We start from the raw sequence: 26,235 nt of genomic DNA on the forward strand, positions 1-26,235 counted from the left end.
CTACCCCACCCTGGTTCTCAGTAGTTAAAGATGCCCTTGTGTAACAAAAAGACAGAAACACCATGTAGTTGTTATGGAAAGTGAGTGTGAATCTAGTTTGGTGTAGTGGTTAGGAGTGCGGACTTCTAATCTGGCACGCTGGGTTCGATTCTGCACTCCCCCACATGCAGCCAGCTGGGTGAACTGATAAAACTGTTCTGACCGAGCAGAAATATCAGGGCTCTCTCAACCTCATCCACCTCACAGGGTGTCTGTTGTGGGGAGAGGAAAGGGAAGGCGCTTTGAGCCTCCTTTCGATGGAGAAAAGTGGCATATAAGAACCAACTCTTCTTCTTCTTCTTCTTCTTCTTCTTCTTCTTCTTCTTCTACTGTCCCAGCTTTCGAGGGCTACTTATTCCATTTAGTCATAGTTAGGATGATTCATCTACACCAGTGGTGACTCTCCAGATGTCAATGGACTACAATTCCCATGAGTGCCTGCCAGGACATGCACTACTAGGGGCTCAAGGGAATTGTACTCCATGGTAGGTGAGGGACAAACCCAGCCCTTGACATGGAAACACATAAACCATCCAGAAGGTAGAGAAACTAGCTACTTGTATATTAATAGAAAACTCTCTTGCTTGCTTCTCTTTTTACTTTTTAGAAACAGCTTGCATGTTGCCTATGTTGGAAGGAGGAATGAGAAGAGACCCAGAGAAGCGTTTGTATGAAATTGGTGAGAAAGTGAGACTGTCGTGCCCAGATGGCATGCAGCTGGAGGGGCAGAGCCTTCTCTTGTGCCAGCCTAGCCTGAAGTGGTCTCCTGACATTGCCAGCATCCAATGTAGGAGAAGAGGTAGGTTCCATTATGATTCTTTGAGGTGAATAGATTCAGCGACCTTCCTGCAAGGACTAGTCATTCACCTATTATGCTTTTACTTGGCTGTTCCTTTGAGAAGTTCACAGCTAATTCCATGGGGATCCTGAACTAGGAATGAGCACGAACCAACTAATGAATCTTTGTTGGTGACAAATTTTGCCTGGTTCAGGGTTTGCAAACTGCAGGCCAGTCATGAACCCCCACAAATGTGTAGGGCAGTTCATGGGGAGCAAAAAAGTAGGAATTTAAACCCCTGCTTTCTCCTCCCTGCAAAAGCCACCCAAACAGCTGAGTTGACTGCTCTTGGCTTTTCAGTTGTTTAGATCAGAAATAGTTGAGCCAAAAGGGTCACCTGCTCCCATGGCTCATATATTTAGAGCCCTTAACAACTGAGCCATGAAAGTAGACTGCCCCCATGGCTCAGCTGTTTTGGGTACAAATGTCACAAACCCAATTTCGTCCATATGCAGGCCAACTGGGTTCATGCTGTTTGTGCTCCGGTTTGTGATTTCCTATGGACTACCAACTGAGTTTCCCAACCTTTTTGGTCCTGCGGGCACCTCTGAGATTCTGACAAGGTTTGGAGAAGCTGCAAAATAGCTGTGACAAAAGGGCTGCTCCATGAGGCAGAGCTAGCTACCAAATGGCTGTGGTAGCTTACCATCGTTCACATAGTGGAGATCCTTGTACTGTGATGGCAGCTGCTGCCAAAGCAGTGATTAAAAAAATCTGCACAGCCCATCACAGCTTCACTGTCTGATCAAAAGCCTTGCTGGGTAGAAGCTCCATCAGGCTCCATCCGCTTTCTTAAAAGCATTTGGTGAGTACCAGGAAAGGTGTGCATTAGATCAGTGGTAGTCAACCTGTGGTCCTCCAGTAGTCCATGAACATCTGGAGAGCCACAGGATTACCCCTGTATTAGATGATCTAGACACAACATATAAGGACTAGTGTTTAGCTAATCCACCTCTGAATATGGTCGTTTCCTTTTCCTTCCAGTTTGGTGTAGTGGTTAGGAGTGTGAGCTTCTAATCTGGCATGCCGGGTTCGATTATGCACTCCCGCACATGCAGCCAGCTGGGTGACCTTGGGCTCGCCACAGCCCTGATAAAACTGTTCTGACTGAGCAGTGATATCAGGGCTCTCTCAGCCTCACCTCCCTCACAGGGTGTCTGTTGTGGGGAGAGGAAGGGAAGGGTACTGTAAGTTGCTTTGAGACTCCCGGTAGAGAAAAGCGGCCTATGAGAACCAACCTCCTCCTCCTCCTCCTTCTCCTCCTCCTCCTCGCCACAGCTGGTGGCTGCTGATAGAGCTGTCCTCCATGAATCTGTCTGATCCCCTTTTAAAGCTGTCTGCGACTGTGGCCTAATACTGTGGGGAAGAGGGAATAAAAGTGAGATGCACAGAGAAGCTGCACGTCTTTAAAATATATAAATTTAAAATGGATGTGCAGGATTAACTGTTTTTGTGAAAGGTTCTAAACCAAACGTAAACCTAATTGGCCTCTCTCAGGCAGGGGGGAGTGAAAGGGGATCAATAGATTCTGTGTTGCGTCGTTGTAAACTAGAAGGAAGACGGCCCTTCCTTTTCCAGGGGAGTATAAAGAGACAGACAGAAAATTAATTTTGGTCAGAAATAAGATCCCTCCCGCGTTTCGGGAGGGACCATTCAGACCCAGGGGCTGAGTTAAAGGCAATAAAGATGTCAGGCATCAAAGTTTGATGAAGCTGTCACGCGTCAGAAGAGCGATGCTGTACATTTATCTCTCGTTTTCTGTTTAATCTACCGTTTTCCTGCCTCAAAAGTGTACAAGGGATGTTCTGGGGAAAAGGCAACTTTCAAAGTCTCCAAAGCAGAAATCCAGTTAACAGGGATGATTTAAGGGCTGACAGGCACTCCGATTCTCCATATCCAGTGCCTCCCCCAATTTAGGAGCGTAAGTTGAGACTAAAGGTCTATCCAGACCAGCCGCCTGTTTTTCCCCGTTGCCAAGAAAGGCGGCAGCTTCCTGCTCTTTCCTGCTGCTTGCAAAGGGGCAGGGCTGTGGGATCTCTCTAGGGACAGAGGCCAGTACTAGACTGGCCCGGATTCCCAGATCGATCCTCCCTATGGCCAATTATTCATCCGCCTGCTTTTTTGGACCATCCAGTGAGCATGTAAGGGGAAACAGTTGTTAACACTGCATCACCATCATTGTACTGAGTTCTTGTTTATGACAGTTTTAATGGGGAATGTTAACGTTTTAATGTACTGATTTTGTATGCAATATTGTAAACCTCTGCGAGCCAGTTCCCCGAGAACGGCGGTCATACAAATCTAAATGTTATTGTTGTTGTTGTTTGTTGTTGTTTTTGATGATGTTGATGATGATGATGATGTTGATGATGATGATGATGTTGATGATGATGATGATGATGATGTTGATGATGATGATGATGATGATGATGATGATGTTGTTGATGATGATGATGATGATGATGATGATGTTGATGATGATGATGATGATGATGATACCATCAAGGTTTCATTTTTGCCATTATTTGTAAAAGTGCAGGCTTAAGCCGAGCTTCACTCTTCCAAGTCCCATTTGGCCTCAGTGGATTTTGACGACTGTAAATCTGTTTTGCCCTGACGTGGATGGCTGAGGCTAACCCACTCTGGTTGGATCTCAGAAGCTAAGCAGGGGGGACCACCCCGTTTGGGTGGGAGACCACCAGGGGAATATAGGGTTGCTTCGCAAAGGCAGGCAATGGCAGGCCACTTCTGAGGGTCTCTTCCCCTGAAAACTCTACGGCAGGGTAGTCAAACTGCGGCCCTCCAGATGTCCATGGACTACAATTCCCAGGAGCCCCTGCCAGCGAACACTGGCAGGGGCTCCTGGGAATTGTAGTCCATGGACATCTGGAGGGCCGCAGTTTGACTACCCCTGCTCTACGGGGTCACCATAAGGCAGCTGCGACTTAACCACACTTTTCACCACCAAATCTGTTTAGGATTGCACTGCTGCTCTCCGTGAATTTATCTTCTTCAGAGCTGTTTAAACGAATAGTATAACTCATATGTAGGGTACCCAAAGGACCTTCCATCCGAGCACTGACCACACCATCACCTGCTTTATTTCAGCCAAGTTGCTACATCAGGTGCCTTCAGACTATGACCTTGAACCTATTGTGCAAAATACCTTTCCCCAAATGTTGTATATTTTTTATTATTTATTTAATTCATGTACATCCTGCCTTTCACTCCAATGGGGCTGCAAAGAAGCTTCTGTAATTCTCCTTGGCTCCATTTGATGCTCACAACAACAAAAGAAGAATTGGTTTTTATAGCCCGCTTTTCATTACCTGAAAAAAGTCCCAAAGTGGCTCACAAACACCTTTCCTTTCCTCTCCCCACAACACACACCCTGTGAGGTGGGTGAGAGAGCTCTGGGAGAACTGTCACTGGCCCAAGGTCACCCAGCTGGCTGCATGTAGAGGAAGAGTTGGGAATCAAACCCCGTTCTCCAGGCTGCTGCTCTTAACCACCATGCCACTCTTAATCACGACACCAAATTGGCTCAGATAAACTGAGAGTGACTTTTCCAAGGTCACTCTGCAAGTTTCCCTGGCAGAGTGTGGATTTGAACCTGGATCTCACAGATCCTAGTCCCGCATTCTCACCAATGCCCCACACTGGGTGTTGCTAATTCCTCAGAGTGCAGCGCCTGAGACTTTCTGGCATTACAGCTTTTTTAAAAAGTCGAATGGTGTTTCCAGGGAATGAGCAGTCTAAGCACGTAGGAGGTCTACTTTGCAAAGTACATCTTTCCGAAGTGTTAAATGGCCAGTGCAGTTTGTCATTTTTATGCCATGGTTTATCAGTTTTGTGTTGCTCTCTGAGTCACCCCCTGAATAGCAATAGAAGACTCCTCAGAAATTTCAGCAGCAAGATTCCAAATGTTCCTTCCCTGGCTAGTTTCAGCCCCAGGTTAATTTCCGTGGCTCAGGAATACAATTCTACTTTGGTCCTTGATGAATGTTGGCCAAAAGTGATATTGAAGAAGAGAAAAAGAAAAGTTGGCTTATATACCCTGCTTTTCACTACTCAAAGGAGCCTCAAAGGGGCTCACTATCGCCTTCCCTTCCTCTCCCCACAACAGGCACCTTGTGAGGTAGGTGAGGCTGAGAAAGCTTTGACAGAACTGCTCTGTGAGAACAGCTCTGGCAGGACCATGACTAGCCCAAGGTCACCCAGCTGGCTGTATGTGGAGGAGCGGAGAATCAAAACCCGGCTCACCAGATTAGAGGCCACCACACCTTAATCTCTGCACAATACCATTGTGAATAACAGCCCCCATGAGGCTATTTTGGCAGGTGTGTGTTTGGAAGGTGTGTGTTTCCATCCCCTTCTGGATTTTGTGTTCCTTCTTTCACTCCAGTACCCAGTGAGAACCAACCGGGCCTGAGTCCAGGAGAAGCAGCTGAGCCTGAATGCCAACCATGGGAGAAAGTTCACCAGATGAGATGCGTGTGCAAGCTGCCCAATGAATGCGGGTGAGTCAGCTCTTTGATCCACAATAACTCGCTCAGCTTTACCCAAGACAAAATTCAATTTCCGAGGACATCAGCCCAGGAAATATGAAAGGATTTTGGAGGAATCTTAGAGTTTAGTTTACATTATGGCTCACTTAGTCCCCCTGACTTGGGTTCATCATTCTAAGTGACTCGGCAGAGCTGTCATTAGGTCTTAGTTGAGATGGAAGGTGTAGAGAGCTTCAGCTTTGCTTCATCTGTGAAATGTGGAGAGAGAGAAAATATATTCTAGGGATTTAGAAGCCTCAGTATCTTAAGACATCAAATGCAAGGGAGTATGTGAAATACAATGGAGGGCTTCTCAGAACCAATACTTCCTGTAGTGGGAAGAGCCTACTCTGGCCTGTAAGCCTTGTTATACGCTGCCCACCAGGTCTTCCCAACACATGGAGAGACCTTTCTTTTTCTCATAGATATCTACTGCCACTACCTGTGACCTTTGTAAGGAATTGCTCACTGGGAGGATCAGGATTCCCAGCTTCCAAGTTCTGAGGCTCTGCCTCTGTGTCTCCTTCAGCCCAGTCACCATGGGGAGAGTTTACTGCCTTGCCTGCTCCTGGAAGAATAGCCACTTGCCCACTGTCTGCCTTACCTCTGGCGCTTTTTTTAAAAATAGCATGTCTAGGATGGTGGAGGTCTATGTGGTACAGAAAACCACTACCAGCATCAAAAGTTACAAAGTATTTTTTAAAAGAGAAAACGTTCTCAAGCATACTTTTCTCTTAGCTCCAAGTTGAGCAAGGGATTCAAAAGAAATGGGTAAAACATATTTTCTATGTCCCCCTCTATACATACCCTATCAGATGTTAAAATATAGGAGAGGCTCCTTAGAGTGTTTATTTATTTATTTATTATATTTCTGTACCGCCACTCTCAGCATAAGGAACATTTTATTTTCATGGAAATTTTAACTCATGACAATGACAAATCAATGGGAACCCTGAGCTTGTTTCTCTGCAACGAGATAGTCCCATCTGGGAGAGATGGGAGACAATGACACCCAAAGTGTGTTGTAAAGGGCCAGGGGGGATGAAGTAAAGGGCTGGGGGGGGGGGGGGAGAAGGCGTCCTTCGCGGCCCACCTCCAATTAGTCGACGGACCACAGGTTGGGGCCGCAGGTCCGCAGCCCACAGGTTGGGGATCGCTAATTTAGGCCTTACTTGGTCACCAGTGGTGCCAGTTTATCCTATTCAGAGTGGAGAGCCAGGGCACCAGCCGAGAGCACAGTGCTTTGCTTCTCTTTTCAGGCCTTCCCTGGACGTCTGCGCAAGAGGCGCCAGAACCAGGAGAGCGACTTTGCTGACTGTTTGCCAGTTGCATGCTCTGGAGTGCATGGGCAGACCGTACCTGTTGGTCGGCGAGGAGAACTGTCTAACACCCGCTGTGGCTGAGAGACCTTGTGGCTCGTGCCACTTGTGGGAAGCGTGTGATGGTAAGAGACTCCAACCCTTCCCCCCCCCCAGACATGTACAAGAGACCCTGGCTGAGAAAGCCTGCTCTGTTTAGTTTAAGCCAGTTGCCTCTGCATGGAATGGTTCTTGTTTCATCCTTTTACATATTTGAAAGCCCACTTTAGTTGTCCTTCAGCAAGTTTGGTGTAATGGCTAAGAGTGGCAATTTGGTGCAGTGATTAAGAAGAGAGAGCCAGTTGGGTGTCGTGGTTAAGAGTGGGGGCCTCTAATCTGGAGAACCAGGTTTGATTCCTCACTCCTCCACAAGCAACCAGCTGGGTGACCTTGGGCCAGTCACAGTTCTCTCAGAACTCTCTCAGCCCCATCAACCTCATAGGGTGTCTGTTGTGGGGAGTCGAATGGTAGGTGATTGTAAACCACTTTGAGACTCCTTCGGTTAGTGAAAAGTGGGATACAAAAAAATCTGCTCCTTTCTACCTTTCCAAACTGTTTCTTTCTGCACTTCTCAGGCTTTCCCCTTTCATTTGTTGAGCCCCAAGAGTTAAGAATCATAGAGTTGGAAGGGGCCATACAGGCCATCTAGTCCAACCCCCTGCTCTACGCAGGATCAGCCCTAAGCATCCTAAAGCAGCAAGTTACCAGCAAGTTCAGTCAATTGCTGGTCTGATTGTCCTCTCCACGGGTTAACTTGCCAATTTGTGACTGTCGCTTAGATTCCACCAACAAATGTGCATGCAGACAACAAGACTGGCCCTGCAGCGGCAACGGAATACGCATCTGCGTGCAACTGGACGGCAGCACTGCCCAGCAGACGATGACCGAATGCGAGGCCGGCCTCCTCCGATGTCGGGGGCGTCACCTCACCATTGTCAGCATCCGACCCTGTGCGGCACAAAATCCCTAGCCGACCTCTCTGATGGCCCCAAGAGAGCCCAACTGCATTAGTAGTGGGCAGCACCCACAGCCTGCTATACAGCAAAGAGGGCCAACAGAGATGGGTGGGAAGGTGGGACTGATTATTAGACGGAACAAAATGCCCACTGAAATGCAAATTACGAGAGGAGGGACCTCAGGCCCCCCAGAGGTTCAAATGGGACCCCTTACCCTCAAAATGCTGTCAGAGGGTCTCAGTATCTAGGGAGCAAGAGTTTTACCCAGATTCCCAGAATTGCAGTGCTCTGATTTTCACCACCGGAGACAATGGCCGCTATTCATTTGTTTTGGGAAGCATCAAATAACGTGCTTGCCAACAACTGGAAGATTCTGTCGTCTTTCTGATCTCTGAGGACAAAGCTTGCTGTCAACGGCCCGGCCTTAGTTCTGATTTCAACAATGGAATCCTAAGGATTAGAATCATAGAATCATAGAATCAACGCAGGATCAGCCCAAAGCATCCTAAAGCATCCAAGAATAGCGTGTATCCAACCTTTGCTTGAAGACTGCCAGTGAGGGGAAGCTCACCACCTCCTTAGGCAGCCTATTCCACTGCTGAACTACTCTGACTGTGAAAATTTGTTTCCTGATATCTAGCCTGTATCGTTGTACTTGTAGTTTAAACCCATTACTGCGTGTCCTCTCCTCTGCAGCCAACATTGCAACATTGCTAGTACTAGAATATGGCAGGTTGCTGGAAAACGGCCTGGCTACCTACAAGGCAAAGAAGATCTGGATTAGTTCTTCCTTGGATAGCTATTCCATCATTTCAGCCGGTGCAATGTTTCTCATAACAAGTTGTTGCAGGTGAAAGACCTCTGGGCAGCTGCAGGAGTCCTGGCTTCCTTTATCTTTCGCCACTCTAAGGGGCGCAAGTTCCAGCATTCTTCGAAGGACTTTCCTGGGCTCCACAGTTTCTGGGACCCTGTGCTTCCCCCATTGATCTACCAACATCTGGAGTGGTGGGATCTCAGAGAGCCTGACACTCAAGAGTTTTCAGATCTTATCCTACTGATGACTGCTGACCAAACTATTTGCAGTGTCTTGGAACGGAACATATGCCGTTACACATGAAAGCATGCATTGCCGTGTGCTTTTAGCCCCAGCTCTTGCTGCTCACGTGGGCTGTGGAGTCTGTGTTAGGTCTGCCACTTGTGGCAAAGTCTTGTGAGACTCAAAAGTTTCACAAGCATGGGTGTGTGTGTGTGTGGAGGTAAGAGGGATGTATCCTCAGCCTTCTACTTCCACTGTGATGCTTTAGTTCTGGACACATAAATTAGTTCTATGAGGCTTGCCACCATTTTGCTAGTCTTCAAGCCAGCAGGTATGTCTTAAAAGCCGTTGACTGCATTTTGTACCCCCAGCTCTCTGCACAATCATGAGAAGGCTTTTTCAGCTATATGGCTCTTTCCAACCTTTTTGTCTCTCAGGACGTGATCTTACCAAAGTGAAGCACTTTCAAGTCACATAGTTTCTAGTGAGAGAGCTAAAAAGGTGCCCAAATGCCTCCCGCTGAAATGTAATGGGGGCCTTACTTTGGCTGATGGGTCCTGCTACTCTTGAAGTGTCTCCAAAGGGGGAGTAACAGCTACCAGAAGCAGGCAAATGAGAGGGCAATATGGCGCCCGTGTAGGCCTATAATGGGAAACGAGAGAAACCGGACCACAAGTCATTCAGCTCTGCAGTTACCTGCAACATAAGCGGATGGAGCCACTAACGGCTTTTCAGTCTTGAACTACTCAAAGATCAGAACAGTATGTACTGTGTATCAATAAATAACTTTTTAAAAATCCCAGTGTAACTCCTGTGCATAAACCTGCTAAGAGGAATGTTCTCATATATTTCACAATCGGCACATGCTTTTAAAACACAACATTCATTCAGCACAAATAATATGACATTGGTTAGCATCAACAGCGGGGTACATTTTGAGAAAACCTTTAAAAGGCTTAGAATCATAGAATAATGGAGTTGGAAGGGACCTCATGGGTCATCTAGTCCAACCCCCTGCACTATGCAGGACACTCACAACCCTATTGCTCATCCACTGTCACCTGCCACCCCCTTGAACCTTCACAGAATCAGCCTCTCCATCAGATGGCTATCCAGTCTCTGTTTAAAAATTTCCAAAGATGGAGAACCCACCACCTCCCGAGGAAGCCTGTTCCACTGAGAAACCGGTTCTGGTCCATCCCTCAGGGGCTTAATTTAGTAGACTCCTTCAGGATAGTTCAGTATAACCCATGTTCCAGTACTAAACACTGATACAAGTCCCATTGGAATTAACTTCTATTTAATATTGCCATATTTTGGAAAGCCAAAATGAAAAAGAGACATATTTCCAGACTGACTACTTCCAAGAAGCAATCACTACGACAAGTCTCATTTTAAATACCAACTATTTAAGCTGTGGTAATTGCTACTAACCAGTAATATTCCTAATCTTCCAATGCAAAAGAGGACATTTTCATCAGTTTTTTTAAAGGAGCCCCAAAAAGATGAGCACCAAAATGAAAGAAGACATGTAGTCTAAAAATAGGCCATCTGGTAACCCCTCTTCTATATAACGATGCTTAATGTCGAAGAGTTAAAGGCCCAGCTCAGTTTTATTCTAGGGGGATAAAAAGTTTTAAGATGGGGTCCCTCAAGGCGCCATCTTGCCTCCTGTGCTTTTTAACATTTACATGAAACTGCTGAAGGAGGTCACACAGAGATCAGGGCTGGGTTTTCCCCAACATGGACATAGTGCTCAGCTCACCCTCTTTCAAGACATTCTCAAGGAGGCTGTAGAAACCCTCAACGTGTGCCTGGAAGCCATTTTGGAGTGGATGTGGGTCAGTAAATGGAAGCTTAATTTCAAGAAGTGCTATTGGCAAACAGACGCTCTGACCCAGGTCTTATTATCACCCTTGGGACGTGGTTCCCTGCCCCTTGAAGGAAGAGGTCCACAATATGGGGATACTCTTGGAGCCAGGCCTACCACTAAATGAGGAAGTGGCAGCTGAGCTGGAAGTACCTTTTACTAGCCAACTGATTAGCTGCTTGTGACCTTCCCTGGTGCATTTCCCAGTTTCATCTAGATTAGATGAACCCGGGGAAGGTGTAGTTTTGGGGGGCAAGGGACCTCAGCAGGGTAGAATGCCGTGGAATCCATTCTTCAAAGTTGCCATTTTCTCCAGGCGAACCGATCTTGCAATCTGGAGATCAATTGTAATATTGAGAGGTTTCCAGGTGCCATCTGGAGCTTGGCAACCCTTCTGGGACCTCTGGTCCAGCATCGGTATGTCTGTTATGTGAGGAAGATTCAGTAGGCTCCAGAGGCCCTTTCAAGGTTGAATGTGTTCACAAAATTAGATGGCGGTAACCCAAGCTAGCAGGCATCCAATTTTTGCAATGGGATTTGTGCCCTCGGCTTGAATCAGTTATTTGTTTATAGCCATTGCTGGTGATTCAGTGGGCTGGCAGAGGCTATAAACACTTCTGGGGAATAATCCCACATAGTCTGAAGCACACTCAGTGTGTGCGTTGGTGTGACAGTGAGAGAGTACCCGTCTCGACTTCTCCAAACGGCCCAGCCATAAGTTCGTACAGTTTTCTAAAAAGTTGTGTGCAGAGCCGAGAGAGAGTGCTCAGGAGAAATTGTATTCTGCCCAAACCAACATGCAAATCCCTGCCCAGAAACAAGAATCTAGCACAAGAGCAGCAAGAGAAGAAACTATCTTTGTAGCAATGGCCGAAGAGCATTCTAGATGAAGAGCCTGTCTTTGTGGTTCCACCCATGTAAGACATCCTGGGATTTTTCTGACAAGATAGCACAAAGTGTCAGTTTTGCCTTACAAGTTCCTCTTCAACTCAGAGCTTGGACTTGGCTTTTGCTAATGCATTTGCCAATTTTCCTTCACTTTACAATGGCTGTTTTCTCAAGGCAGCCACCTGGGAAACTCCTCTGCTCAGGAGAAATAGGTAAAACGATCAAGCCGAGGTACTTACCATGCACTTTGTTGAGGGAAGAAAACACTGCCCATGCAGAACTAATGCTGCGGGAAATCTCCTGGGATTTTTCCAGGCAGAACATTTCAGGGGGAGGCTACAAGAGCCCTCAGCTTCGCTGCATAAAAAGATGTCTGATTGTTACACAAGTGCAAACAAGAAACCTGACTCTAGGGCCTTCATCCCTGAAGAAAACGGAAAGAGGCTTTCTCTCAGAAAACATCTGCTAGTCAGAAAGGGAGGACAAAAAAGGTGAAGGCTTGTGGCAGGGAAGATGTGCTGAGGGTCATCATGATCAGGGGTAGTCAACCTGTGGTCCTCCAGATGTCCATGGACTACAATTCCCATGAGCCCCTGCCAGCAAATGCTGGCAGGGGCTCATGGGAATTGTAGTCTATGGACATCTGGAGGACCACAGGTTGACTACTCCTGATCGTAAGGGTTTCGCCAGATGTGCTGTTTTTGGAGAGGGGTAGGATGCTGCACGTTGGAGGGAGGGAGCCCACCACAACTCCCCCTTGGAAAGCCTTTCAGCTAAAGCCTTTTCTGAGCCATCAGAAAAGTACAGTAAGTACAGTTTTATTGGGGTTTTAGTATTTATTATTATTATTATTATTATTATTATTATTATTATTATTATTATTATTATTATTATTTCGATTTATTTCCCGCCGCTCCCAAATGGCTCGTGGTGGGTTACAGTGTCTTAAAAACCTCATTAAAACTCCCATTAAAAGATTTCAAAATGTCTCAACATGGCGGCACAATAATAAGATCCCCTTCCTACCCCCATTCCTAAAAAAGGGGGGGGTGGAGGAGAAGGAGGTCAACGATGTTCGAGAAGAAGCCCGGGGGAGAGCAGTCGATGTACCCCAGCAGCCCCAGCCTCAACCACAGGCCTGGCGGAAGAGCTCCATCTTGCAGGCCCTGCGGAACATCGAAGGGTCCCGCAGGGCCCCTTCTACCATTGTAACCCACCACGAGCCGGTTCCTTGGAGTGGCAGGAAATAATAATAATAATAATAATAATAATAATAATAATAATAACAACAACAACAACAACAATAATAATAATAATAATAATATTGTTGCATTTGCATCCTCAAGGTAGGGTAGATTGAGAGCCAATGTCGTATTCAGAGTCTCAGAGCAGGTGATGAGTTCAAGTCCTTCCTTTGCTCTCCCTGAGTGAGCTTGAGCCAATCATCTCTCTCAGCCAATCATACACAGAAGGGTTGTTGTGAGGAAACAATGGCTGGGGGTGGGGGGAGATAGCCACATATGCTGCCTTGGAGGCAGGGTGGGATAAAAAACACAACTGGATTCTGGAAAGGCCTTTGCATCTTTATTCAGGGGGGGAAATGGCCAGGTTTCCATGAGTCCTGATCGGTCATGCTAACCACTACACTACAGTGGCTCAGTGCTCTTGCGGTATTTCAAAAGACTAGATATTGCAATCGCTGCTATAAATACATATCAACGTGTTAACACTCGCTGACATTTATTCTGCAGAGATTGCAGCTGAAATGCATTTGTCTCTTCCGTCAGGGTGGGTCCCTTCAGCCCCGTTTTAAGGCAAACATGTCCCAGGGTGCAACATTTCCGTCCTTGTCCTGGCACACTTCATTGCCCCCAGGGCGCAGAGGGTGGACGTCCTCTTCCGATGGCCAGATCCAATCTGGATGCAGTAGAAGGGGCCCTGATCCCTCGGGCACTGGTACGGAAACAAGCAGGTACACTCTGACCGATGTTCTGCGAACGAAAAATAATTTAGGGCCAGCTGTGACTGATCTGTGCTTCGTTTCCAACAAAAAGGAGTTGTAGTATAATACAAGGCTGCCATTCATCTTTCAATACGACAGCTATTAGGCTGCATTCATAGGGCTGACAGCTCTGAGTGGAGAAATGCCTAAAGATTTGGGGAGGGGGGGTGGAGCTTAGGGAGACTGAGGTTTTGGGGTAGGGCAGGGACCTCAGCAGGGCACAATGTTTTACTGCCCAGCTTCCAAAGCAATCTATCTCTCCAGGGCAACTGATCTCTGTCATCTGGAGATCAACTGTCATAATGGGATATATCCAGCCCCCCCCCCCGAAGTTGGCAACTCCACTGCATTCCCCCCTCCCCCCAATATTTTTGATGCTGCAGTAATTTCTTTTATTGCAACCAGCAGCTGATTCCATCAAGCCATTCTTAGGATTCCTAAGAATATTAAGGGAGGGCTTAATATGTAGATATGGGCAGGGTTGGGTCCCCCCCCCCATCAACTGGATGATAACAATTGTGGGTTTTCTCATAAATTGCCTTGGGCCAGCCTTGCTGCATGATTATTTGCAGGGAAAGTTCTGCAAAGGTTATTTACATTTCACTGCATGCAGCAAATCACAACATCCGGCAAACAACATCCCATCTGGCCTCAGTCAAGGGAGAAGGCCTTTTTCTCCAGGCCTGTTGGCAACCCTATCCCCTCTACCTAGTGCTGCCTCATCTTGAAAGCGTTGATTCTGTCTTTGGTTTTCACGTTGTAAACAATTTTCTTCTCTCTAGCCCAGGGGTAGTCAAACTGCGGCCCTCCAGATGTCCATGGACTACAATTCCCAGAAGCCCCTGCCAGCATTCGCTGGCAGGAGTTCCTGGGAATTGTAGTCCATGGACATCTGGAGGGCCGCAGGTTGACTACCCCTGCCTATCCATCGTTAAAAATTACGGACTTGTGAAAATGTTCTCTTCTTCAGGCGGAATCAGGAAGGCTCCCATCAGGAAGGAGAGGCAGGAAAAATAAAACCAGACCGATCTTCGGTTTCCTGGCAGGAACTTCGGTGTGTGTCCTCAGCCAAGGCAATTAATGAGAAACACCACCATTGTTATCACCCAGTTGTCCAAGGGGAAAACAGCTTGCATAACTGGCACTCCTATGTCCTTTCACTTTCTTGGGGGACTGAACACTCCAAAGCTGGCCTCTCACTCTCTCCTACACGGAAACCATAAATCAGTATGAATCTCAGACCCATAACCAACCAGCCCACCTCAAGGCAAACATTAATCATTTCAGAGTCCAATAGCACCTTTAAGACCAGCTGGCAGAGGCTCATGGGAATTGTAGTCCATGGACATCTGGAGGGCCACAGTTTGCCCACTCCAACCAAGATGTATTCAAGGCGTGAGCTTTCGAGTGCAAGCACTCTTCCTCAGACTAATGAACTACCATCATGACAGTGGGAATATAAAGCAAAAGCTAATTCTGTTAAATTGAATTCAAGGGGACTGATTGGCTTTTTTTTAGCAAAGAATTATCATATGGCATCATATGGCTGAATTTGGATATTGTGACACAGTTTACTAATTTAACAGAATTAGCTTTTGCTTTATATTTCCACTGTTATGATGGTAGTTCATTAGTCTGAGGAAGAGTGCTTGCACTTGAAAGCTCATACCTTGAATAAATCTCTGTTGGTCTTAAAGGTGCCACTGGACTCTGATTTTGTTTTGCTACTTCAGACCAACACAGCTACCCACTTGATCTAATTCTTCTGTATTTTAATGAGGCTTATCCCCAAGCAGTATTGGACCTCAACCCAAAAGAGTTTTTACCACAATGACTTCACAGAGTTATAGTTTGATCGTGCTCTAACAGAAAAGCAAACAACCTAAAAGTTATGTTAGCTTTTAGGATGAAATTTGATGCAGCAGCAGCAGCAGAAAGCTACTTCTGAATGAGTGGTCCCAGGTGTCCTATTCCATTGTACCTCTCTGTGGCAGAAAAGTTGCCAATGAAGCTGGGGGGGGATCGCTTCAGGGTGACATGTCACTTTTGGGGTGTGTGGCAAGGAGGCATGGCCAGCTGACAGCACTTCCAGTAAAATTTTCAGGCCTGTTTCCCCTGTCAAAAGGTCGAGTGCGGGACGGTGTCCTTTAGAACAGGGGTAGTCAACCTGTGGTCCTCCAGATGTTCATGGACTACAATTCCCATGAGCCCCTGCCAGCAAGCGCTGGCAGGGGCTCATGGGAATTGTAGTCCATGAACATCTGGAGGACCATAGGTTGACTACCCCTGCTTTAGAACATTTAATCCTGAAGTCACGAGAACACATAATGAAATGTGAACTCAAGACCCAGCACTTGCGTATGAACCTTTGGGAAACAGGGATCGAGAGCTCCTTCCAAGTCCCCCCCTTTCCCAGCACCTCCTACCTGAACACGTTTCCCAGTCGTAACACTCATCGTATCCGCAGGGCTGCTTCCTCGTGCTGTCTAAGAAAAGGTTTGCTCTCTCAGTCGCCCAGGTCAAATCGGTGTTGTCGTTGCAGGGGCCAGGATGGAGGAAGTGGAGTCCGTTGCCCCCCCTGCACTTCTCCACCAGATACTGACATCCGGGTTTTGTAAGGGCTTGAGCAGAGGTGACGTTCAGGACACAGATGTCTTCTGAGCTGGGACTGTCAAGAGACAAAGATTGGCAGGAAGCATGGCTTGGTTGCCAGGTCTTCATGCCCAGGTGACTTATTTACCACCTGATTCCTCCTCTGTTGCGTTATTCAAGATGGGTATCCATGTTAATCTGTCTGTAGCAGTAGAAAAGAGCAGGCTAGGAGCTTCCATGAGTCATTGCTCAATTACTCAGAGCAGTGACTCATCAAAGTCTGTACCCTGCCACAAATTTTGTTAGTCTTTAAGGTGCTTCTGGACTCCTGCTCTTTTCCACTTCCGCTACTCACTGACTGCTCTGTGACTTACGTACAATGACATCTATAAAGAACAATGACCCTTGGTGCTGGTGTTATCTCTGACTGCATCCGTTCTTTGATGGAACTCATGTTCTGCAGAGATAAGCACAGTAGCAACAGAGCATCCACACGGCTATAATGAATTGTCAGGTGGTGATTAAAGAACTCCTCACAGCAAAATTCTCCCCTGGAATGGTGGCTGCAGGGGGCTGGAACAAGGAACATGGGCAGGACTGGGGAAAATCAGCACTGCCCCTTCCCAGTGGCAACCACTCTGCTTTGACTGCAGTCTTTCCAAGCTGATGTGATGAAGGGAAAGGCTGCTGGGCGTTACAACCAAAGCCAAACAAAATAGCCAGTACGGAATTGACCTTTAACACTGATGGAATATTCAAGATTTGCAGAGTGCATGACAGAGCAGGTTATAGAGAGTGTCCTGCAGGGGGCATTGGAGGAAATGTGTATTTAGCATAGTTGAATCAGGAATTTCTGATATTTTTCAGATTATGTGCTCCAGTGTCCTGATTAGCTTAATAAGAGACTTCCTACTCTTTGGGCCATATTTCCTCCCCGCTTGCTTCCTGAATCAACAGACAGCAGTTGGACTGACAGATCTCCTCTCTCTAAGTAGACAAAATGACTGAAGCCAACAGTTAGATAGACGGTTAGGTTTCTTCTTACTCTCCTTTCTACTCAAAATGAAGCTATTTTACCCTTTTTTTATTCTTTTAAGCAGCTTGGTGCTGTGCCCCTTTTTGCAAATCTAAACTGTCAACAACAAACATCAGCATCTGCACTCTCTAAATGGGCACCAGAGTGTGCCTCACTCTTTTGGAAGGACTCCTCCTCTTTAGGAAGGACAGAGAGGAGACAAGGAGCCATAACAACACCATCTTGTACTGCTTGGCCAAACTTGTGACTTCCAAGCCCCAGGCAACCCACCCAATGCAGAGGACTGGCCATCCCTTCCATTTACTGCCCGCCTGCTAGGAATTTCAAAACCAGGGAGGCCATCAAACAGCTGGCAGGGCACAGACAGGCAATGCATGGTTCATTCTCCTTACTTACTCGCAGTCCTCCTCTGGAGACAAGCACACACATTGAGACCCCACCTTTTTAAGTCCGGGCCTGCAGTTGCCTTTGGAAATGATCCGCAACTCTGTAAGAGAATCCAACAATAATCAAACTGAACCATGCCCTGCTGATACCACTGCCTTGCCTGTGGGCAATGAGAAGGCCCCCCGGCTTTCAGCCATCTCAGGAGGCAGCAGGGGGGAACATGGTATTGCCTGCACGATTGATACCTATTGATACCTGCCTGAGAGGTGGTGGCCCCAGCTTGGACTCATTCCTACACTAAAAACAACCTGTCTTCCTATCCTTTCCCACTGGAATGATTTTCCAATCACAGTCTGCTTCTGGATCAAGTTAAAGGTTTTGGTTTTAATCTTTAAGGTCATATGTGGCCTGGCTCCTACTTATCGGAGGGACCGCTTGTCTGCTTATGCCCCTCGCAGGACTTTATGGTCTGTGGGTAGCAATCTGCTGGTTGTCCTGGGCCCCCGGGAGATTCGCCTGGCCTCGACCAGGGCCAGGGCCAAAACCTGGTAGAACGAGCTCCCGGAAGAGCTAAGGGCCCTGATGGAGCTACCTAGGTTCTACAGGGCCTGCAAGTTGGAACTCTTCCTCCAGGCACTTGGTTGAGGCCAGGCGGGGGGGGGGGGGGTGACCGTAGTTACGAACAGGGGATCCGACCCTATCCTATGCGTTCTCATACTGAACATGGAAGATCATAGCCCAATTGTACATCACTAGGACCATGCTATTGGTCCCAGTTGGGATTGGCTGAGTTGGTTTGAAAAGTTGGAGAGTTATTGTTGAGTTAGACCGCCACCTTCATAACTACACTTGAATAATGTTTTAATGGGTTTTTACGAGTTATCTTGTTTTATGTTTTCATTCTGTAAGTTGCCTCAAGGTGGCATTCATCAAAAGAGGCGGGATACAAATGTAAAAATAAATAAAAATAATTCCATTCTATCACTTCAATTTTCCCAGTTGTATGACTCTAGGTGTGATCTACTAGCAGGTTGGGAGGTAGTAAGCCATTGTCCTACTTCCACCAGTTCTATTAGCTTGAGTTCTTTTTGGTGGGAGCTCAATGACTCCTTTCTTCAACTCCCTACTTCAGCCACTTCTCCACCCCCTACTAGTCTGCAGCTGTGCTCCTGTCTGTGGGCATGGAGCAATCACAGTCACTGGAATATTGGGGTGAATTCTTGAGTGGAGGGTATTTATCTACACCAGGCACAAACAAATGCAATAGCCCAGATGCCAAGGTGTTTAATGAGTTCAGTAACAAGCACAGCCAGGTACATACGTTTCTTGCAAGAGAGAGATTCCAGAATAGCGGGAGTCCAGGATAGGTCAGCCCCACAAGTGTATTTCTTTTGGCCAATGAGAACTAAACCATTTGGGCAATTCATCTGGATGGTTTCCCCAATCCGGTATTGAAATTTAAATGGGAAAACTGAGACCGCATCAGGGACCAATGGTCTGGAGCAAGCAGATGCTGGAGGAAAGAAAGATCAAGTTCAAAATATTGAAGTTAAGTTACACTTTCACGCCTGAAAAGAAATAAAGTAAATCTTGAACAAGTTATATGGGAACTGGGCTACAGATTATATTTAAAGGGATTCATTCGTGTTCTTCACATTAAAGCTGTTCGTCAAGTTCTTACGTTCACATTCAACAGCATGTTGATTCCATGTTTTGTCCGGAAGGCACCTAAGGAACTGGTAGCCTTTGAGCTGATGTCCATCCAAGCAGACAACTTCAGCCTCTTCTCCAACTGAGTAGTAAGGTCTCTCATTCTGAAATTGCATTGCATCATGCATTAAATGACTATTCTATAATACAAGCCATAGGAATGTACGTAACAACCACCAACTTGTAACCAGCTTTGAAGACCCCAGCAAGGGGCTTTCAAGGCAAGTGCAGAGCAGAGGTGGTTGGCCACGGCCTTCCTCTGCAGACTCTTCCTTGATGGTCTCTTTTCCAATTATTGACCATGCTTAGCTTCTGTGATCTGATGAGCTTGATCTATACCATGCTGCCTTCCCTCCATATAAGCTGTAGCTAGACATGAGTAAATAACCTTTTATTTGCTGAAAACAGGTATGGGCCATCACTATCAGTGCACATGTAATTTGGCAAGGGGGTTTGGCTTCAGGAAAGAACCGGGTTTGATATCTGAAACCATCTATCATCAAACCTTTCCAAAATATACGGGATCAAAGTATTGCAGACTTGTGCAGAACAGTACGTGTAGAATGGTCCCGGCTGGATAGCAGCAGTATGAATGAGCAGTGAGGGTTGTCTCAGGATGGCTGAGGAGACAGCTTCTATGTGGTTGGCTTTCATCCTCTAGAATAGGAATGGCCAAACTGTGGCTCTCCAGATGTCCATGGACTGCAATTCCCATGACCCCCTGTCAATTTGTGGCACTATGTGCTGGCAGGGGCTCATGGGAATTGAAGTCCATGGACATTTGGAGAGCTGCAGTTTGGCCAACCCTGCCTAGGGATACAAGAGACACCCCCAAGAACCATATATTTCTGGATAGTTCTCCTGGTTGACTTGAATTCCAATGCCCTTCTAAGTTTAATAATATACAAGACCCCAATTCACATGTTTCACAGCTATGCTTTCTGTGGCCAATGTAACTTAGAAACCCACCGTGCTACACAATTGTGGCAGGAGTGCACATGAGCACTCAGGTTCTAAAGCAGTGTTTTCAATTCAGATATTTAAGCCTTCCCCCCATGGCACAGAATTGTCAATCCCTGAGGACGATTCTAACATGCCCCTTTTTTATTACTGCCTTTTGGAAGTAGAAGAGGAAGGAAGAAGAGTTGGGTTTTAGGCCCCATTTTTCACTGCCCAAAGGAATCTAAAAGCAATTGACAATCCCCTTCCCTTCCTCCCCCCCACAACAGACACCCTGTGACATAGGTGAGGCTGAGAGAGCTCTGAGAGAAAGGACTGTGACTGACCCAAGTTGTATGGAAGCTGGCTACATGTGGAGGTGTGGGGAATCAAACTCAGCTCTCCAGATTAGAAGCTGCCACTCTTAACCACCACACCAAGCTGTCTTAGAGGAAGTTAGCTTCCTCTAAGCCCATACCTGTGGAAGCATAATCAAAATGATTGCTCGTTTTGCTGGAGCAGAGATGTGAATGTAATACTACTTAACCTTTATCAGGAATAGGCATGTGGCTAACTGGTACAATATTTATCTGTACATTCTCAGAAGATTATTTTGAAAAATGATCTCAAGACTACATAATGCCATTCGATTGGTGCTATGTGTCAAGACTAATATCTAAGGATAGGGTCGCCAACTTCCATGTGGTGGTTGAAGATCTGAGGTTACAGGTGATCTCCAGGTGACAGAGACGAGTTCAACTGGAGAAAATGGCCCTTTTGGAAGATGGACTCTATGGAATTGTACCTCAATGCAGTGCCTCCTTTCCCCAAACTCCATCATCCTGAGGCTCCACCCCTTCCCCCAAAGTCCGGATATTTCCCAGTCTGAAGTGGTAACCCTATCTGAACATCCTAACACACACTGGACAGTCTCAGCCCCTTCTGTATTTTGACAAGCGCTACTCACCCGGATGAATCCATTTTCTGGTGGTACCGGAGTCAGGCATCCAGACTCAGCTTCAGGATCAAGCATATCTACTTCTCTTCGGCCTTCATCATCATTTACACACGAAGCCCCCCTGGAATGGGTGATCTTTCAGTTAGGAACATGACAAAAACACCCTCAAACAAGAGCCCCCAGAGCCAGAACCCAAAGGTTGGTGAGGTCAGCAGCTGCTGGGGACCAGCAAACTGCCCAAAATACCAACAGCACAACCATTCTCACTATCCTCAAACAGAAAAGTAAGACACCAAAGGCTACAAGACCTTGGATTCAACAGTCCATCTCTTCCTAATTAAGAGATTCCAGAATGGTTTCAGCTGCTTCTATATGGCAAGAACTCTGTGGCTTTCACCACCACCATGAATGTAGCTGAAAGCATGTTCATGACAGAGTTTTCTATATACTTCATATATTTTTTTCCTCCAATTTCTCCAGTCTACATACATTCCACAGTGAATCTCTATTACTTTTCGGGGATGTGACTGACTAGCCAACCCTCCTTATTTACACATATGCTATAGCACTAGAATAGATTTATCAGCATTCAAAATTGATATGGTAGTTGATCATTATAGTGCTATAGCAAATCCTTTTTCTAAAGTCCTCTGGTGGCTCAGACAGAAAATTACTCGGAAAAATGATGGCTGCAAGAAGATAACAGTAAGAAAATGGTGCCAATGAGGGTAGGGCAGGACTTTTTCAGGGCAGAAATTCATATCCTTCCTTCTAGACATCATGCTAATTTATGCTAATGCTAATTCACACTTTGTTCTCCTCCTGTGCGTTCCCTGCTTCAAAACTAAAACCAGCAACTCAAGGTTGACATTTTTGGTAGGGTGTTCTGTAAAAAACTATATCAATGGCCCTCTGTAATTAACAGTGTCATACTCACCCATCTGCAAATAATGAGATGTAGCAGTCTTCTTCCTCTTCTGCTTCTCCTTCACAAGGTTTCCCCCCATTCAGAGGTGAGGGGTTGTTACACAGCCGGGTCCTTCGCTTCTTAAAAGAGGCATCACAGGGACTCCAGGCAGACCAGCAGCTCCAGTAACCATCTACCGCATCTAGAATCCAAACAAAACTCATTATGGACACATTTAAAGACCACTGGGTATTAGCAAAAGGGCTCTAAGGGTTCTTTGTGTCTTATACTGCATGGATTTGTTTAATCCACTTTCTGGGCAAAGTGGAAAGCAATGGCAAAGTACCACTGCTCCTCTCTTGCTTAGAAAGCCCCATTGATGGGGTCCTCATGAGTCACTTGAAACTTGATGCTATTTACATCTTCTAATTAACAGTACTTACTCAGAAACTTTTACTAGCCTGTACACCTGACCAGCACCCTTATCACTTCATTCTAGTGGGGCTACTGTGTGGAGGGGTTGGGGATGGGAAATCATTGCCTGATGAAATTGCGGCCATGATGAGATTTGAACTGGGGATTTCCTGGCTCTCTTAGCTACTGCCCTTATACCTCGCTAGATGTCTGAACTGTAGTACAGCAAGGACATCCTTAAGGGGGTAAAAATGTTGGCCTCTCCTATGTGACTAGGTATCATGCTACATGTGTGACAGGGAGTAACAGCTGATGTAAGTTTTGTGATGGATTGTTCACATGTGATGGATTGTTCACATGCTCATTTAAGACCGAACCCTTTGGCATTCTGGGAAACTGAGATGGCAGTGATCCGACTTCAGTGCTGAAGTGATTTGGGCCCTAAAAGTGTTTTGCCTTATGTCTGGTTTATTCCTAAGAGATAGAAGACAATATTTTCTACCCATCTAGCCTCTTCCCCTGATAGGCGTGTAATACATACTTGGAATTTTGTTGAAAATACCTGATGTGTAATCTGGTGCTCGTATCTCACAATTATCACCGTATGTTCCAGCCTGACACACACAGAGGCATTCAGTTTCGGACAAAACAGGCCGTCCATTGTTGGGACAAGGAGAACACCGGCATGGGTCATATCTCTCCCTGTACTCTGAAAGAGCCCTCCTGAGATTTCTGCGTTTCGTCAAAGCGCATGGAATGTCCTTTACCAAATCCAAAATGGAGGCCACCTGGGAAGAAATCACACCAGAATTCTCAAAACATTTCCCTCATGGTAGCCTTCCTAAGTCTAGTAACAAATTGCATATAGATCAGGCTTAACAAATTGCCTGAGTTTGTATAGTATACTAGTTGGACTTTGACTGGGGATACCTAGGTTCAAGTCCCTATTTGGGCCAGGGAGTCCACCGGGTGACCTTGAGCCCACCCCCCACCCCACCTCAGCCAGACTATCTCATAAGGCTGTGTTGGAAAGAAAAATAAAAGATTGAGACCACCTCTGAACTCCTTGAAGGTAGGATGTAAATGTAACAAATGAATGGATCAGCTTTCCAGCTGCAATCCAGAGAAACCCAAATCACTCAGTGTAGTGGTTAAGAGCAAATCTGGTAAGTCAGGCTTGATTTCCTGCTCCCCCACATGCAGTCAGATAGGTGACCTTGGCCTACTCACAGCCCTGATCTTGGCCTACTCACAGCCCTGTTCTCACTGAGCTCTCTCAGCCCCACCTATCTCATAGGGTATCTTGTGAGGAGAGGAATGGAAGGCAATTGTAAGCCACTTTGAGACTCCTTCTGGCAGTGAAAATCGGGGCATAAAAACCAACTCTTCTTCTTTCCCCATTAAAAAAAGCAGATAGATAAGCTCATGATACCAAAGAAGAAAGATGTGCCATTAGCTGGGCTGCCTGTCCAAAACTAAGCAATCCATCAGCCATAGGTGAAACTAATCATGGTTTCCACAGGTAATCAGCTTTTTAAAATCAAATTAGCATACATTTAAATGAGAGGCGCCTTCTTTTCTGCTCGAGGAAGAAACAGCATGACCACCACAGTATAGACAGAGCTGCTTGTTCTATGTAGTTCTGTGACTAAAACGGATGGCGGACTGAAATACAGCAGGGAAAGGGGGAATTTTACACTTTCCCCTCACACATTTCTCCTCACCAAAAATCACTGCCCTCAGGCTGCTTTTATCTCCACCTCAAAAAACCCAAAAAAACCCAAACCTTCCTCCTGACATATACAGACCTATAAACGAAAAACGTATCGGTACTTGAAGATTTTGCCATATGGGAGAAACAGGGGCATGAGTGGGAGGAAAAGTGAAGGGAGACAGCTAAATAGCCCAATTCATTGAATGTCAGTTTCCGTGGCAGTCTGGAAAGTAGAATTTGTTTGTTTGTTTTTAAACTCTCAGAGAAAACTATCACCGAACTACACAGTCCATCCTAAGTTTCTATCCCCCCTCTTCCCTCCTAGCATTTTGCTTTCTGTATCTTACCTCAAAATTAATCACCACCGGATTTTCCTGGGCTGAGCTCAACCACTCCGAAAAGACCGTTTGCCCCGGGAAAGCACCTTTCTTCTGCCAAGCTAGAGCGGCAGCATACTGAGCCCGTCCACCTCTGACCAGGGAAACGGATCGTTCAGAGGACTGCAAAATGGAACCTTGGAGGCAAAAGAAATGAAAGCCATTCCGCAGATGCATCAGCACACATGCGTCTTCCAGAGCAATCTGCACGCCCCATGGTACCGATCAGGACTCCAGCACTTCTGCACTATTTGCTTCTCTTGTAACACTCCTTGTTCACTGATGGGACACTTCCTTCATTTGCCCTAGCCCCTTGCTAGGTTAGGGACAGCAAGGCACAAGAGAGTGTTAGAGTCCTGCAGCAGGAGAGACCCGGATTCAAATTAGGGTTGCCATCTCCAGGTTCGGAAATTCCAGGAGATTTTTTTTTTTGGGGGGGGGGTGGGAACTGGATAGCGCAGGCCAGCTCCATCTTGGCAGATCTTGGAAGCTAAGCAGGGTCGACCTTGTTGGTATTTGGATGGGAGACCACTGAGGAAGTCCAGGGTCACTATTCAGAGACTGGCAAACTGCCCTGGTTTTGAACACTCTATGGAGTTTTGAGCTATGGCAAATCTAGACAGCATCCTAAAAAGCAGAGACATCACCCTGCCAACAAAAGTGCGTTTAGTCAAGGCTATGGTATTCCCAGTTGCAATGTATGGCTGCGAGAGTTGGACCATAAGGAAGGCCGAGCGTCAAAGAATTGAGGCTTTTGAACTCTGGTGCTGGAGAAGACTCTTGCGAGTCCCTTGGACTGCAAGGCAAACAAACCGGTCAGTCCTAGAGGAGATCAGGCCTGACTGCTCTTTAGAAGGCCAGATCCTGAAGATGAAACTCAAATACTTTGGCCACCTCATGAGAAGGAAGGACTCCCTGGAGAAGAGCCTAATGCTGGGAGCGATCGAGGGCAAAAGAAGAAGGGGACGACAGAGAATGAGGTGGCTGGATGGAGTCACTGAAGCAGTAGGTGCAAACTTAAATGGACTCCGGGGAATGGTAGAGGACAGGAAGGCCTGGAGGATCATTGTCCATGGGGTCGCGATGGGTCGGACACGACTTCGCACATAACAACAACAACAACATGGAGTTTTGAACACTCTATGGCTACAACCTAAAGCCTAAAATAAAATAAGAATGCAGTTGTTTATTATTGTCATTTCAATTCCTAAACTGCTCTTCCGAGACCAGCTCAGGGCCGTATGAATACATAATTTATCAATAACAAACCGTTAAAATGGCTGTAAAACATCAAACCTTAACAATAACATAATAATAAATTTTAAAACCTATTAATAAATGAATAACATAATAGTATCCGTTTTTGTTATTGCCACCCAGAGGTAAGTCACTGCCAATAAATCTTAGCAAGCTTGGTGGCTTTAGAGCAGGGGTAATCAAACTGCGGCCCTCCAGATGTCCATGGATTACAATTCCCATGAGCCCCTGCCAGCAAATGCTGGCAGGGGCTCATGGGAATTGTAGTCCATGGACATCTGGAATTGTAGTCCATGGACATCTGGGAATTGTAGTCCATGGCTGCGGCCCTCCAGATGTCCATGGATTACAAATGCTGTCAGGGGCTCATGGGAATTGTAGTCCATGGACATGTGGAGGGCTGGAGTTTG

General features: G+C 46.4%; 2 protein-coding genes across 5 annotated transcripts in view; one reads left to right on the top strand and one right to left on the bottom strand.

Moving 5' to 3' along the window:
• C7 (complement C7) overlaps positions 1-9,571 on the top strand; it is a 32,901-nt gene extending 23,330 nt beyond the window's left edge. The window contains 4 exon segments of the mRNA XM_077347047.1: positions 647-838; positions 5,283-5,397; positions 6,684-6,868; positions 7,562-9,571. Of these exon segments, the coding sequence (XP_077203162.1) occupies positions 647-838; positions 5,283-5,397; positions 6,684-6,868; positions 7,562-7,752 (683 nt within the window). The 3' untranslated portion in view covers positions 7,753-9,571.
• A 3,523-nt stretch (positions 9,572-13,094) lies between these two features.
• The window catches only part of C6 (complement C6), a 31,523-nt gene continuing 18,382 nt past the window's right edge, over positions 13,095-26,235 (bottom strand). For all 4 annotated transcript variants that reach the window (XM_077347041.1, XM_077347039.1, XM_077347042.1 and 1 more), the window contains 9 exons: positions 24,539-24,705; positions 23,040-23,265; positions 22,094-22,265; positions 21,166-21,277; positions 19,231-19,363; positions 18,871-19,062; positions 17,559-17,649; positions 15,961-16,202; positions 13,095-13,523 (listed from right to left, as the gene is read on the bottom strand). In XM_077347041.1, coding sequence (XP_077203156.1) covers positions 13,342-13,523; positions 15,961-16,202; positions 17,559-17,649; positions 18,871-19,062; positions 19,231-19,363; positions 21,166-21,277; positions 22,094-22,265; positions 23,040-23,265; positions 24,539-24,705 — 1,517 coding nt within the window. In that variant the 3' untranslated portion in view covers positions 13,095-13,341. The remainder of the gene's footprint in view (positions 13,524-15,960; positions 16,203-17,558; positions 17,650-18,870; positions 19,063-19,230; positions 19,364-21,165; positions 21,278-22,093; positions 22,266-23,039; positions 23,266-24,538; positions 24,706-26,235) is intronic.

This window comes from Paroedura picta, chromosome 7, assembly GCF_049243985.1.
Source record: "Paroedura picta isolate Pp20150507F chromosome 7, Ppicta_v3.0, whole genome shotgun sequence".
Taxonomy (NCBI): Eukaryota; Metazoa; Chordata; class Lepidosauria; order Squamata; family Gekkonidae; genus Paroedura; species Paroedura picta.